The 14,446-nt window shown below is 37.5% G+C and overlaps 1 protein-coding gene across 2 annotated transcripts in view; it reads right to left on the reverse strand.

The window, feature by feature from the left end:
- The window catches only part of KHDRBS2 (KH RNA binding domain containing, signal transduction associated 2), a 591,209-nt gene that overhangs the window by 138,730 nt on the left and 438,033 nt on the right, over window positions 1–14,446 (reverse strand). Inside the window, exon 7 of one of the 2 annotated variants that reach the window (XM_047859594.1) lies at window positions 4,055–4,070. The exons of the other annotated variant lie outside the window; for it this stretch is intronic. Coding sequence (XP_047715550.1) covers window positions 4,055–4,070 — 16 coding nt within the window. The remainder of the gene's footprint in view (window positions 1–4,054; window positions 4,071–14,446) is intronic. 2 annotated transcript variants of the gene reach the window in all.

Raw genomic sequence — 14,446 nt, forward strand, 5'->3', positions numbered from 1 at the left:
TTGCAAGGGAGAGAGAGAGAGAGAGAGAGAGAGAGAGAGCGCGAGCAGGGGAGGAGCAGAGAGGGAGAGAGAGCATCCTAAGCAGGCTCCACACTGTCAGCACAGAGCCCAACATGGGGCTCAAACCTACAAACCTTGAGATCATATCCTGAGCTGAAACCAACAGTTGGATGCATAACTAACTGACACATTCAGGCACCCCCATTTGAACATTTTTCAAGTGACCATTACAACCAGAGTTTGGCTGTAGACTATACGTGGACATAGAATAGAAATGGACAAACATCTAATAGTAAAAACTTGATCTATATCTGTGGGTAGATTTTCTAAATGGAAGATCATTTTACTTTCATTTTACATGCAAACAAGCCTTCATTTATATTTCCATTAACCTCAGGAGTATTTCCATTTTACTTCTTTTTAACCATTCATACTATTTCTGTATATATTACAAAACATTAATAGCTTAAAAAAAAAAGAAATGCTCTTAAGACAGAGTGAATCAAATGATGAGAACTATTTCGTGCGGCCAACTGTACTTTCTTCATTTGGGGAACCCAAAAGTTTTTTCAGTCTTGTTATTTAAAAACAAAAATATGTGTTTAATCAGCATATGAAATACAAGACACAATGAAACTACATAATGAAGTGAACATGTAAATGTAATCACTTAGCATCATAAAACTAATTAACAGCAGAGAGTATGAGTTTTTTTTTTCACCTTTGGTAGTTCTGATTCTGTTTTAATTTTCTTTATCATAATTACAGTAAAGAATATTTCCAAAAGTTAATTCCTTTTGGTTTAAGGGCATCTATTGTATTTGCATTTTTTATGTTTGTTACTCTGGAAGCAAATTCAAAGATGTCACTGTGCCAACATCCTTAGCAGCCTAGAATCATAAGGTAGAGACTTGCTTCCCTCCTCCTAGTGATAGTTAGCAGAGTTTACCATCTAGCTCTTCTCATTAGGAAGGGTACATTGAAAATAGGGCAAGTTGATGAAATATTCTTAAAAATATTTTTAAAAAATTATTTGAGAGAGAGAGAGAGCACGAGAGGGGGAGGTAAAGATGGAGGGAGAGAGAGAGAGAGAGAGAATCCCAGGCAAGTTCCATGCTGTCAGCACGGAGTCTCACATGGGGCTTGAGCCCATAAATTGCAAGATCATGACTTGAGCCGAAACCAAGGGTTGGAAGATTAACTGATTGAGCCAGCAGAATTTTAAAATAATAAATATATAAATTGTTGATAGAAAACTTACCTTTTAATTCATTTTCTTCCTTCCTTCCTCCATTCCTCCCTCCCTTCCTTCCTTCATCTCTCACTCTCTCTTTATTCCTTTCTTTTTTTCAAACATTAAGCACCCACGCTTAGCAAAGCAAAGGGATGCAAAGTACATTTCAGTCTTTCACTGGAATTCTTTCTGCCAGAATGATGCCCTCTCTATCACAAATTTTATTCTTGTTAGATTTTTTAATTTGCCAATTTGATTAGGAAAGTGAGAAACGCTAAGGTCCATCATTGGAATTTTGGAGATTTAAGTCTGTAGAGATGCAGCCAAAATCTGTTAACATTCTGACTAATGCAGATGGAGATGACAAGTTCAGACTGTATCACTTGCAGAAGGTTCCTTAAAAACACTCTTCTCATTTCTACACAGTAATTCTGTCTTAAATGTTTCTTATTAATGTGTTTTAACTGCAGTAGCAGTGAGGTGTACAAGGAATCATTGAGTAAGTGTCAGGGGTCTTTTACTAATCAGTTGTGTGTGAACCTTGGGCACAGCTCATTAATCATAGTGTTGCATTTCTCTCTTCCATGGCATAGAGATATTGCCATCAGCGTGAGCCATCTCACAGTGCCATTGCCAGGATCTACTGAGATAATGAATATGAAAAAGCTTTGAATAAAACACAATACTGTAGAAAAGACAAGGACTTAATATTTTAACATAGAATGTACATGATGTTTTCCCAAACACTTAAGAAAATTTTTGGTTTACTCTCCAAGAATAAAGCAATATTGTATTGACATCATTTCTAGATTCCAAAACTACAGACATAAATGTACCGTGTCATCACTGCACATAATATATATAACATGTCTAAGACAAACTCTAATAGGAACAGTCAAGCTACTAAGAAAATGAAGTATATGCTGCAGGTTATGAAGGGATTAATTAATCAGCTTTGTAAATCTAATAACCATTATTTATTTCCTCAGCCTTTCATGCACATAGTGAAAATTTGTTATATTTGTTATATCCGTGGGAAAGTTTCCCAGGATGATAAACACTGATTGTGAGCAATTTAATAAACCACATTACACTACACTCCTTATATTTTCAAGTGATAGTCCTGAGGTTCACAAAGGTGTAAGTGCTACACACAAGTCATCTAAATAAGGAGTAGAGCTGAAATAACAATGTCTTCTGATTCCCAATCTGGCTTCCTTTTCACTCTCTACTACATGGAACAAGAACTGTTTAGGTAATTTATGTGTCTGCCCAATAATATCACCTAGCATGGTCTCTTCTTTGCCACCATTTTGTTTGACACAACGTGGTTATTCAAACCACTGTGGGGCCCTCTTCTTCCTATGTGGCTGTTTCGGTAGTCAGTGCAAAAACCTTAGTTCATTTTACACAGACTCCATATAAGGCAGATTTCATAATTTTTCCATATGAAAGACACATGCATCATTTGATGAACCTGAAAAGCCGACAAACGACAGGAAGATCAGGCAGCTGGCCTTTTTTTTTTTCTTTTTTACTTTATGAAATTTTTCATGTTTTATTATCTATCTACTCAGATAAAATTAGGTGGGACACATTTTTAATGCTTCCAATAAATAAGAAAAATGTGCCTGCAGCATGAAAAATCCTGTGACTGCCTTGTGTTATTTGCAACAGACGAATCTAATTTGTATTCAGACACCAGTGCTATAACTAACTAGAGAAATAAAATGGATGTCTATGACCTCTCTTCAATTATTTAGTAAGGATGAAGTGTCAAGTGACTAAAAATAATGATGCTGTGACTAGATATAGTGTTACACCTATTAGATAGTGTTATACCTATAGTGTTACACCTATTAGGTAGAAATTCAAGATGGAATATGCACATATACGCACATACATACGATAGACTGATAGCATTGATGGTTTAGTAACCCAAAACCACCATATTACTTTTTGGAGACCAAAGTATTTACACTTTAATTTGTTGGTGTTGACAACAGGCTTAAAATTCTTTTTTTCATAATATGCAGATAGAATGCTATTTTTAAAGTTTATTTATTTATTTTGAGAGAAAGAGAGAGCAAGTAGGGGAAGGTCAGAGAGAGAGGGAGAGAGAGAATCCCAAGCAGGCTCCACACTGTCAGCACAGAGCCCCATGTGGGGCTCAGTCTCCATGAATCCCGAGATCATGACCTGAGCCAGTCAGACGCTTAACCAACTGAGCCACCCAGGTGCCCCTATAATGCTATTTTTTAAAGGATTTATATATTGAAAACAAATTATTTGTACTTTAAGAATTTATCTGGGCTCTGGGCTGATGGCTCAGAGCCTGGAGCCTCTTTCCGATTCTGTGTCTCCCTCTCTCTCTGCCCCTCCCCCGTTCATGCTCTGTCTCTCTCTGTCCCAAAAATAAATAAACGTTGAAAAAAAAAAAAATTAAAAAAAAAAAAAAAAGAATTTATCTACTGAGAAGGAGTAGCAGAATTCATTCCTCCATGACACAGCCCTTCTAGACCAGGGGTATAAGGAGTTTTTAAAAGATCTTAAATGTGTAAGAAGGTATACTAAACATAGAGTACCATTCTGAGTTAAACTGAAATGCAGGAATCTTTTTTTCCCTTATGCACACACTCCATATAAGACATGTTTCATATTTTTGAAACTTACATACATCAGTAAATATGCTGATATTAATTATAACTTTTTTTAATGCTTATTTATTTTTGAGACAGAGACAGGGCACTAGGGGGAGGGGGCAGAAAGAGAGGGAGACACAGAATCCAAAGCAGGCTCCAGGCTCTGAACTGTCAGCACAGAGCCCCAGGTGAGGCTTGAACTCACAAACTGCAAGATCATGGCTTGAGCCGAAGCTGGGATGCTTAACCGACTGAGGCACCCAGGCACCTCTAATTATAACTTTTAAAAAGCAACAAGAAAATATAATTCAAAAATCAGAACATGTTTTATTCTATCACTAACTCAAGACAAAGCATTAGTATTTGAGTGTCACATACCTATTCAAAGTGTACATTATTCCACATTTTAGAAACTACTGAAATAATAAGGAACATGTGGGATATAATTTTAACACAGGGTCCTGCATTCTTTTCTGCAACTGTTGTCACTAAACATTTTACTCTGGAGATAATCCCTTCCTTAGGCACCAACAGCTAGACATGACTAGCCAACTATTTTGGTGGAGAAGATGGTCACAATAAAACCACAAATCAAAGGCAATGGATTCGTGACTATGAACTAAAAAAAGCAGCCAGCATTAGAGTAAGTCAGAAACATTCAGACACTTACTTTAGAATGACTATTCCTGCCCTATTTCTCCTTTTCTTCAGTGTTATGATTATATGATTGGTGGGAACAGGTAAGGAGAGATTACACCAGCAGGGATGGCTCCTGACTCAAAACTTACAATGTTAAAAAGACCAACTGCCATTTTTTTTAACCAGCCCTAGGTACCATATGGAAACTGAGCTAGGGACCAGTTACCACTTGTGTTTTTGGGGGTTTTTTGTTTGCTTGTTTTTTTTTTTCTGGGACAGTTAACTAACAGCTTCCAGAAGACCATCAACTGTTGTACAGGAACATTCTTTCTCACCAATTTCTGTGATCACCATCCTTTAGAAACTCAGGAACCAGTAGCATGGAAACCAGAAACGGAGGTGAAGAACCTGGACACCGTTAGGAGTAATATGATGCAGATATTCCTTTAGACAGCCAAGAAGGGAAATATATAACTGAGAACTCCCATTGATCCTAGACAATTACCAGAAGAGGATCTGGTACAAGTGTAAGTCAGAAAGAATTTAAACACAACACACTTTTCTTTAGATCTAAGAAAAGGGACAACCAATTTGGGAAAGTACAAAGGAAGACACTAGTTTGATGAGATTCTTTCTGCCTGCATGTGGATTTTTCCAAAGGGATTAATGACGGATGGTCTCAGTTCAGTGTTGACATGTAATACTTTTCACGCATATAGGTTACAAATGTCGTCAAGTAAAAATTTGGAAATACACAAGTAATTTTGTTTTAAAAAGCTTATGTTGTCTGGCCACCTGGGTGGCTCAGTTGAATGTCTGACTCTTGATCTAGGCTCAGGTCATGATCTTACAGTGCATGGGTTCGAGCCCCACACTGGGCTCTGTGCTGATAGCACGGAGCCTGCTTAGGGTTCTCTCTCTCCCCACCCCACCCCGCCCCTCTGCTCTACCCTGCTCACTCTCTTTCTCTCAAAAATAAATAAGCTTAAAAAAATTAAAAAACTTATGTTGTCATACATATTATATAAATCTTAATTTCTGAGATGTTCCCACTAAAACAGTCCTTAAATCAAATTTCATTTATAGTTGAACAATGATTAAATGCACAGGGGGCACATGGGTGGCTCAGTCAGTTAAGCATCTGACTTCGGCTCAGGTCATGATCTCGTGGTTTGTGAGTTTGGGTCCTGCATGGGGCTCTGTGCTGACAGCTGAGTCTGGAGCATGCTTTGGATTCTGTGTCTCCCTCTCTCTCTGCCCTTCTTCCCCCGCTTACACTCTGTTTCTGTCTCTCAAAATTGAATAAATGTTAAAAAACTTTTTAAATCAAAGATACAAAAAAATAAGGAAACCATATCATGTTCCTAACCCTCTCATAAACAAATAACATGATAATGTTTATTTCTTCTTATTATTATTTCATATATCTTGGAAATATTTCTTTATATATAATTTACCTCAAAAATAATTATATATGCCATTGTCATGATACAATAATGAAAGCACCTGCTGTCTTTTCTAAGGAATCAAAACTCTTTATATTTCCTTCTTCAACCTGTATTCAGTATAAAATCTAAGAAAGATATAAAGGAGACACTGAAGCCCAGGATGATTTGTGATGATTTATGATGATTTGTGATTTATCCAGGCTCCAGTATTGTTTGTAAATAGAAACATACTTGAATCCATCTACTTTTCTCCATTCCCATCATCACCACAGCAAGCCAAGCCAGTATCATCCTTCACTTGGACTAAGTAATGGATTCATAACTGGTTCTTATTTGTTCATTTGCTTACCGCAAATTCCATTCTATGTACAATTAGGGCAATCTTTAAAAATATCCAAATATGTTCACATATTCTCTTGTTTAAAAGCTCAAAGATTTCTTTTTGCATCAGGTTAAAAAAATAGTTAACATGAGTAAAAGCTGCTGACTACTCTAGCCATGCCTACCTCTCCAAGGTCATTTCTCACCACCCTCCTAAAATGTTCTAGTAACTCTAGATTTCTTTGACTAGGCTAACCCTTTGCCCACCTGAGGGATTTTGCGGATGCCTTTCCTTTGGCTGGAATGGTGTTCCCCTTGACTGGCTAATTTTTCACATCCTCCAGATCTCATGGTAAAGCCTTTTTCCCAGGAAAAAAAGCTTCTTTGAGCCTCCAATCTAAAAGAGTCACTCATATTGTCTCATGGCAAGATATACTTTTCTTACTGCAATTAGAATATAATTTGTAGTTATGTATTTATTACCGTGTAATTTATCTATCACCTCACCCTACTTCGCGGCTGTTTCTAGTTGCTTTGCATTGAATATCCTGTGCCTACCAAGAGCATAGATAGTAGCAAACCACTAAATAATAAACATCTGTGAAAGAGTGAATAAATGAACACACAGATGGCTAGGTGGATGAATGGGTAGAGCCCAATGCTAATCTCTAAAGAGGTGAAAGTGTATAATAGTCAAATGTACAGGGTCCATGGTTGGCTAGGTTTAAATCCCAGCTTGGCTACTTATTTTTCATGTGAGATTGGACAAGTTAATAAACTTTCTAAGTCTTTTAATAATTTTTATGGGTCTGATTTTACTAGAATAGTAAAAATGAAATGATTTATAGAATAAGGATGTTAGCAAAGAGGTACAAAGTGAAGAGAATGAAAGGAAAACTGATGTGTTAATAAGTTACTGAAAGCTGATGAAAGGTCAAGAACATGGGTGTTCAGACAGATGAGAAAGAAACAAAAATACTGCCTGAAAGGAGGAGCATGCATAGCATGTGGGATCTGGAAGAAGGAAGAACAGATGATAAAGAGAGATGGAGGAGAAAAGGAGTGCAGAAGTTCATGACTAATGCATTTCCTCCTGAGCAAATATTTAGTTTAGTATGAAAATATCCATATAATGACTGTGCATTAATTCTAAGCAAAATGTTTTCAGTGAAATTACCTATCTAGTCTTTTTTGTTACCTTTATCTAATGATATTTATTCTCAATTACTACTAGTGCAAGAATACAAAAACAAAAATAAAAACAAAAAATCGTGTGAGCAAAGAGAAAGGGCCATTTTATACCATGTCATTTCCAATTTAAACGATAGAAGCTTGAACAAAAAAACTAAGATTTACATTAAAAATGATACTGATATTGCACATATTTAAAAATGTATGCTTGCCTGTGTCAAACTAGTAGCAGGGGACCTTTCTTTCTTTCTTTCTTTTTTTTTACATCACCAAAAATAATGACTTTTGACATTGTAAAAGTAGATAACCTAAATATAATTTTGTTTGGTTGCTTGCAACATCTCAGTCCATATATTTCAACTGTAGCACATACTCTAGTACCTTTAATAATAGCATTTTTTTCCTTAATAATTGATGTAACACATAAAAAGTTAAAGTTACTTTCAGTTCTTTGGACCAGAGCTTGCTAAAAACAAATAAAAAAACAAACAAACAAAAAACAAAAAGGAAAGAGAGGAACAATTTGAAGCTTACAATTTGCTGCATCAAGAATAAGATATGATAATAAACTGGCTTTCTCTTAGGAGTTCTGGTCAGCAAGAGAGATAAAAACAACCACAGGTGCCCACTGAGACAAAGGGAGAAGTCACCTTCTAATCCAAAATGGCATATTGGGATGGCACATGGTGATGCCTGTCATAATCGGTGACTTCTGTGCCGGCTTTATTCCATAGCAAGTCCTCGATGTCAGCATCCCAACTGAGCTCATTAAGCTCAGGTTTGAGTGAAGGAGAACTGCAGTTCTCATCCTGCTGCTCTGTGGGCAGAGAATACCTCCCTAACTCCAACCTCCACCTTTCATCCTACTAACATAGAAAATGTTCTTTATGAACTGAATAAAAGACATGCAGCCCAAACAAGGGGCCTCAGTGACTGCTGGGGGCCATCTATTTCACATGTATTTATTATATTCTGGAAATAAGTGTGAAGGTTAAAATTTTTATCACAATAAATCTGAACTTGTAGTCTTACAGTAGCCCTTAAAACAACCCAGGGTCCTAAAATCTCAGGCCATTTGAGCTCTGCTAGTACTAATCAAAAGAAAAGGTAGTTCCCTTAATGTTAAGGTAAACTAAGCATCTAATAAACTCTAACTGGAATATACCAGTCTTTACAGCTTCCTTTCCCTTACTGCTATTTAAATACTCTGAAAATAGGTAATAAAATAAAAGCACTAGGTATTGTTTTGCATGGTTACTAGATTGTCAGCTCCCCCAGAAGGCAGGCTCCATGTCTTTAAATTTTCCTCCTCTCCTACAAAGGTGCTTCACAGGTGGAGAATATTCAGTAAATACTTCTTGAATATCTTTGTAACATAAAAGAATTCAACCTCTTAAAATTTCATCATGTTTAAAATAAAGCAGCAAAGTAGATATAGAAAGTAAACAAAATCCAGAAGATTAATTTGGCTTTGCAAAGATTAATGTTACTCTCTGATTTTATAAGCAACCTCATTAATAAATATTTATTGGGTCCTGACTGGTGACATGGCCCTGGTCTTGGTACTATGGATTAAACACTCGTTATTTCCATGCTCTCTGCCGAGACAGGATTGACTGCATCTTCCTAAATGAGCCCCACACTTGCATCTTCCTGGGAACAGTATGAATCATTTACAACAGCATTGAAAAGCGCAGTTGATGTGGTAGCATTTATTATAAAACATACTCATTTGAAGCAGTAATTGTTCTGCTACCAGGGCACAACCCTTTATAACATCCCTTAAACAGTTTTTTTATGAAGATGGAACTTTAATTTTTTCAGTAGCTACCAAGTGCAATGCTTGAGTACTTTTCCTCATTTGTTTTTCATCATGTATCACTACCCAGAGGCAATCATTAGCTAATTTGCTGATTTATGGTTGCAGTTTATGAGCTTTAAACAATGCTAACCCATTTTTGTTCCTTTCTCGGTGCACTGGCAGATGAAGAATGTCTGTCCTTTATATTCTGAGCTGTGTAAAGAAAATGCACCTCGCCCTATGTGTTCTTGGCTTCTATGACATCTGAAATTGCTGCCTTATTGCTTTCCTGCTGGATCTTAACTGAAAGCAATGTTTACCTAGCCACCCAATCCGAAAGCTGCTAAGGTGCTTTGTGCTACTACCCATGACAAAACAAGGTCAGAACACCAGTTTAGTATTGGGAATCTAATAGCTATTACTTATGCAGGATTACAGTGACATACATACTGAAGAGCAAAATTGGTTACCGCTGTGTAGGCTGACAGGGCCTGGCATCCTAGCTGTGTGAGACATGTTTTCATTATTCAATGAGATACAAACACTCACATCCAAACCTTGTTTTGAATAATGACAGTCTATATTACCTTTACACGTGTGACCCAAATTCCCCAGTAAAGAGAGGAGAGATTCCTAATGCTTCCGAGTACTGATAGAGGAGCTGTGTCTCATATGTCTAAAGAGCTAAGAAGGCCCCGGTGTTCAACTGCATCAGCATGCTTCCAAGTTTGTTGACAAAATACATGTATCAGATGGACAATAATAAGTGCTGGTGAGAAGGCGGAGTAATTGGAACCCTAATGCATTACTGCTGGAGGGAATATAAAATGGTGCAGTTGCTTTGGAATATAGTCTGGCAGCTCCACAAAGAGTCAAACGCAGTTGTAATATGACTCAGCAACTCCACTCCTCGCCATATACCCAGAGAATTGAAAATATATCCACACACAAACTTTTACACAAATGTTCATAGCAGCATCATTCATAATGGCCCCAAAGTACAAACAACCCAAATTTCCATCAACTGATGAATGGATAAACAAAATGTAGGATACTCATACGAGGGAATACTGTTAAGCCATAAAAAGGAATGAAGTACTCGCACAAGTTACAACATAGGTGAACCTTGATACATGCTAAGTGAAAGAAGCCGGACACAAAAAAAGCCACAGATATGATTCCATTTTTATGAGCTATCCAGAATAAGCAAATCCACAGAGACTGAAAGTAGACCAGCACTGGCCAGAGTCTGGAGGGACAGTGGAATGGAGAGGCAATGACTGATAATGGGCATAGAGTTTCACTTTGGAATGATAAAAATGCTCTAGAATTAGTTTGTGGGCTTGGCTGCATGGCTGGAATTATACTAGAAACCACTGAAATTACACTTTAAAAGGACTTATGGTATGGTATATGAATTATGCCTTTTAAAAATGCACATTATTGATGTTTTCATGTGATAAGCATCTTCATAGTAGACACTGTTAGGCTGTTATTTTTCCACATGCTCATAGAAAGCTTATGTGGACTAATTTAGGAAGCATTTCAAGTATAAAAACCACTATCCTACATTTTCATTAAGATTCCAGGATTAGTTTCAAAAATATACTTGTTAAGATACCTAATTATCACTTGATCTATCACATTCGATGTATATTACCACTTTTTGCATTCAATGAACGTCTCATTCTCTTTGAATTTCTTCAATGTGCTTAATCTGGCAATCTTTTCTTTTTAAGATGAGAATTAAATTTTAAATTTAAAAAAAAAATAATAAACATTAAATTTAATAAACATTAATTTTTTAATGTTTATTTATTTTTGAGAGAGAGAGAGTGAATGAGCCAGAATGCGAGTAGGGGAGGGGCAGAGAGAGGGAGACACAGAATCTGAAGCAGGCTCCAGGCTCTGAGCTGTCAGCACAGAGTCCGATGCAGGGCTCAAACTCAGGAAGCTGAGATCATGACAAGAGTCGAAGTTGGCTGCTTAACCAACTGAGCCAGACAGGCACCCTGAGAATTAAATCATTTTAATATTCACACTGCATTAAAATCTGAGCTGTTTTTGTTTGTTTGTTTTTTAGTATATCCTATTGCTTTTGGGTAGGGGGTGAAGGAACAGGATTATGCTGTTTTTACTGTGTGATTCAGTTTTTGGAAACTATAGAAACAGAGTTCTATCTTTCAGACAAAAATAAATACCTTTTAAAGGCCTCGGATACCATATTTCTCAAACTTTATTCCATGATTTCAGAAACTTTATTACTTTTCGCTGGGACTATAAAAATGATCTCATAAGTGGCATCACCCAATCTAGCCCCACCCCATTAACTTCTCCTCCACAGTTAACCTTCACCAAAGCACATTGTTACAGTGTTCCTCTTCAAAAACCTTGAATACCACTTTCCTTTTGATCTTAGTATAATTTCCAGTCTGATATTTTGGCTTTTCTTCCTACCATATTCTACTAATTCCTATATGCGCCTCATATTCCAGCCAGATATATTCCTATTTCCTCATATATTCTCGACATGATCCTTGTGTTAGCCCACTGCCTAGACTGATTTCACTTCACCTACTCCTGTTGATATTCTATCCTTTTCTTAGGGTGTATGTAAATCACAGGTAACATGGAAATTTCATGAAAGCAATAACTTTGTCTTAACCCCATTGACTAGAACAGTGCTGTATGCAAAGTAGAAATTCCAGCAACAAATAAGTAAATAAATAAAATTAATTTATGGTTAAATGAAGGAAGTAATAGCTTCTATTGATATCCCAGTTCTCTCTGAAATCATGTAAAACTTTTTCATTGAACTTAATATTCTACTATAAATTTTATTTGAGTATTTATCTTTATCTTCCTTATCTCTCATTCATTTCATATTTCCAGCATTTTATCTTACCCCACCTTGAACGTGGTCTCTGTTCAGTGAACATTTGCTCATTAAATTAATCAACAAAGCTCAGTTTCCCTACTCCAGGAACTGTACCTGCTTTGCATTTTTTCCTCTTAAATTAAGGCTGGTTTACATAAATATTACATGGTTAGAAAGTGAAAAAAATATTTAACAACAAATAAGGTAAATTCTAGGAATTTTAATTATTTAGTTTTTATTTAATATATGTCATGATATATTTCTTTGGGAATTTTGGATTTTATAGAATGTGTCAATTTAAACTAAGTATGACTGACATGAACCCACACAAAAATCATTCAAAAGACTTGTATAGCTTTTGAATGCAAACATGTATATGATGAGCATTTTCCTACTTTGCCAATAGTATGTGATGGCAGAGGGTATACTGCTTCCCTGTTCTGGTTCACCTTGGGGATCAGAGTTGACACCAAGGGAATTTTAGAAAATTTCTCAGTAACTGCTATTAGTTGTGGATGTGGGGAAACTAAATCTGAGATATAAATCTCTATTCATCACTCTTAATGTTTTTAAACATTCTTTTATTTTTGTGAGAGAAAGAGAGGAGAGAGACAGAGTGTGAGCAGAGGAGGGGCCGAGAGACGGAGACACAGAATCCGAAGCTCCAGGCCCCGAGCTGTCAGCACAGAATCCGACGCAGGGCTCAAACCCACAGACCACAAGACCATGACCTGAGCCGAAGTCTGATGCTTAATCGTGACTGTGCCACCCAGGCACCCCGTATCCATCATTCTTTCAAAGGAACAGTAGTAGTGTTTCATAGAAGCTATACATCCTTCATTTCCTTAATATTAGCATTATTACCATTTCAAGGCAAGTGTAACACAGAAGTCCTAGACTACTGACAAAATTATATTCTGCATGCATAATACTTTATATGTCAAGTTATAAGTGAATTTCTCATGTAATAGGAAATCTAAAGTATAGTTGCTACCTTTATTTACCCTAAAGTGGCTATAATTTCCATAAAATGAATCATATTGACATGTCCTGTACATGAATCACTACCTTCTTGATTGGTTACACAGTGCCTGGTTGGTATCTACCTGTTGTTAATGAGGTTTAAAAAAAAAAAGTCTGTTTGAATTGAGTTTTGCCCTATTTTGAATATTTCTGGATTTAAATATATTTCCATCTCAGAAACTAGAGTTAAAACTTAATAATACTAATAATAAATTGCTTGCAAATTCAGTTTTCTCTATCCACTAAGAAGTCCTGCAGTAATTACAGAGATTTATAATTCAATTCTCACACTAGAAGATATTTCTTACAGGCTTTAAATACCTTGAGCACGGAAGTTTTTTTTGTGTCTCACGTCCATAAAATACAGCCAGACCAACACTAAACCATCCTACACACCTAGCAAGCTGATTGGAGGATTAACACAACAATCTGCACAACCTGAACCACAGAATTCAGCAGGTATGCAGCGCGTACAAGTGAGCTTGGGGAGCAAGAAGGCGCAGGAAGGAAGGTGCTTTCACGAGCGGAGAGAGGACGGAGACTGGGGGTGGTGGGGGGAGAATACAGGAAAAGCACCCCTCTCCAAAAGCAGCTGGATTGAAAGTGGATAATTGGAAAAAGCCCCAGGGACTAAATTAAAAAGGGAGAAAGGAGAGGGTTTAAATTCCATTAAGACTGTAAACAAGGGGAGCGCAAAGGCTGCAACTCCACAGCTCCATACCTGGCGGTGCTCTGGTGGGAAGGGCGAATCCCCAGGAACACAGTGGGGTCCAGGAGGTTCTCGGGCCACACGGGGAAAGCGGTTCCACTGCTGGAAGGACATTTGGTAGAGACTGTTGAAGCCACCTGGTCTCAGCAGACCCCAGAAAATGGCCACATTTGCTGGTGCTAAACAAGGTCATTAAGGGTGAAGCCTGGTGCCAGATGTGTGTTGTGATTTTCCATAATCCCTGAAACGCTGCTGCTATGCTATCTCGCGAACTTTTTCTGGGGCGGGCTGGCACCTGGCCGCAGTCTCAAGGCACTGGCAGCAGCAGGGTTCAGCAGGCATTCCTGGGTGCAGCCGGCATTCGGCCATTGCTCGGTGAGACCCTCCCGCAGAGGAGAACAGGTCAAAGCCGCGGTCCTTCAGAAGTAAGGGGCCGGGGAAAACAGCCACATCTGAGACAAAACTTGGGAGAGAGGTACTGCCTGGGGTCTGGTCATGGAGAGTGAAAAAGCGGGGAGTAGACGAAAGCTGAAGACGGGCAGGTGCGCGATTGCTGATCC

The sequence above is a fragment of the Prionailurus viverrinus genome, chromosome B2 (genome assembly GCF_022837055.1).
Source record: "Prionailurus viverrinus isolate Anna chromosome B2, UM_Priviv_1.0, whole genome shotgun sequence".
NCBI classification, from domain to species: domain Eukaryota; kingdom Metazoa; phylum Chordata; class Mammalia; order Carnivora; family Felidae; genus Prionailurus; species Prionailurus viverrinus.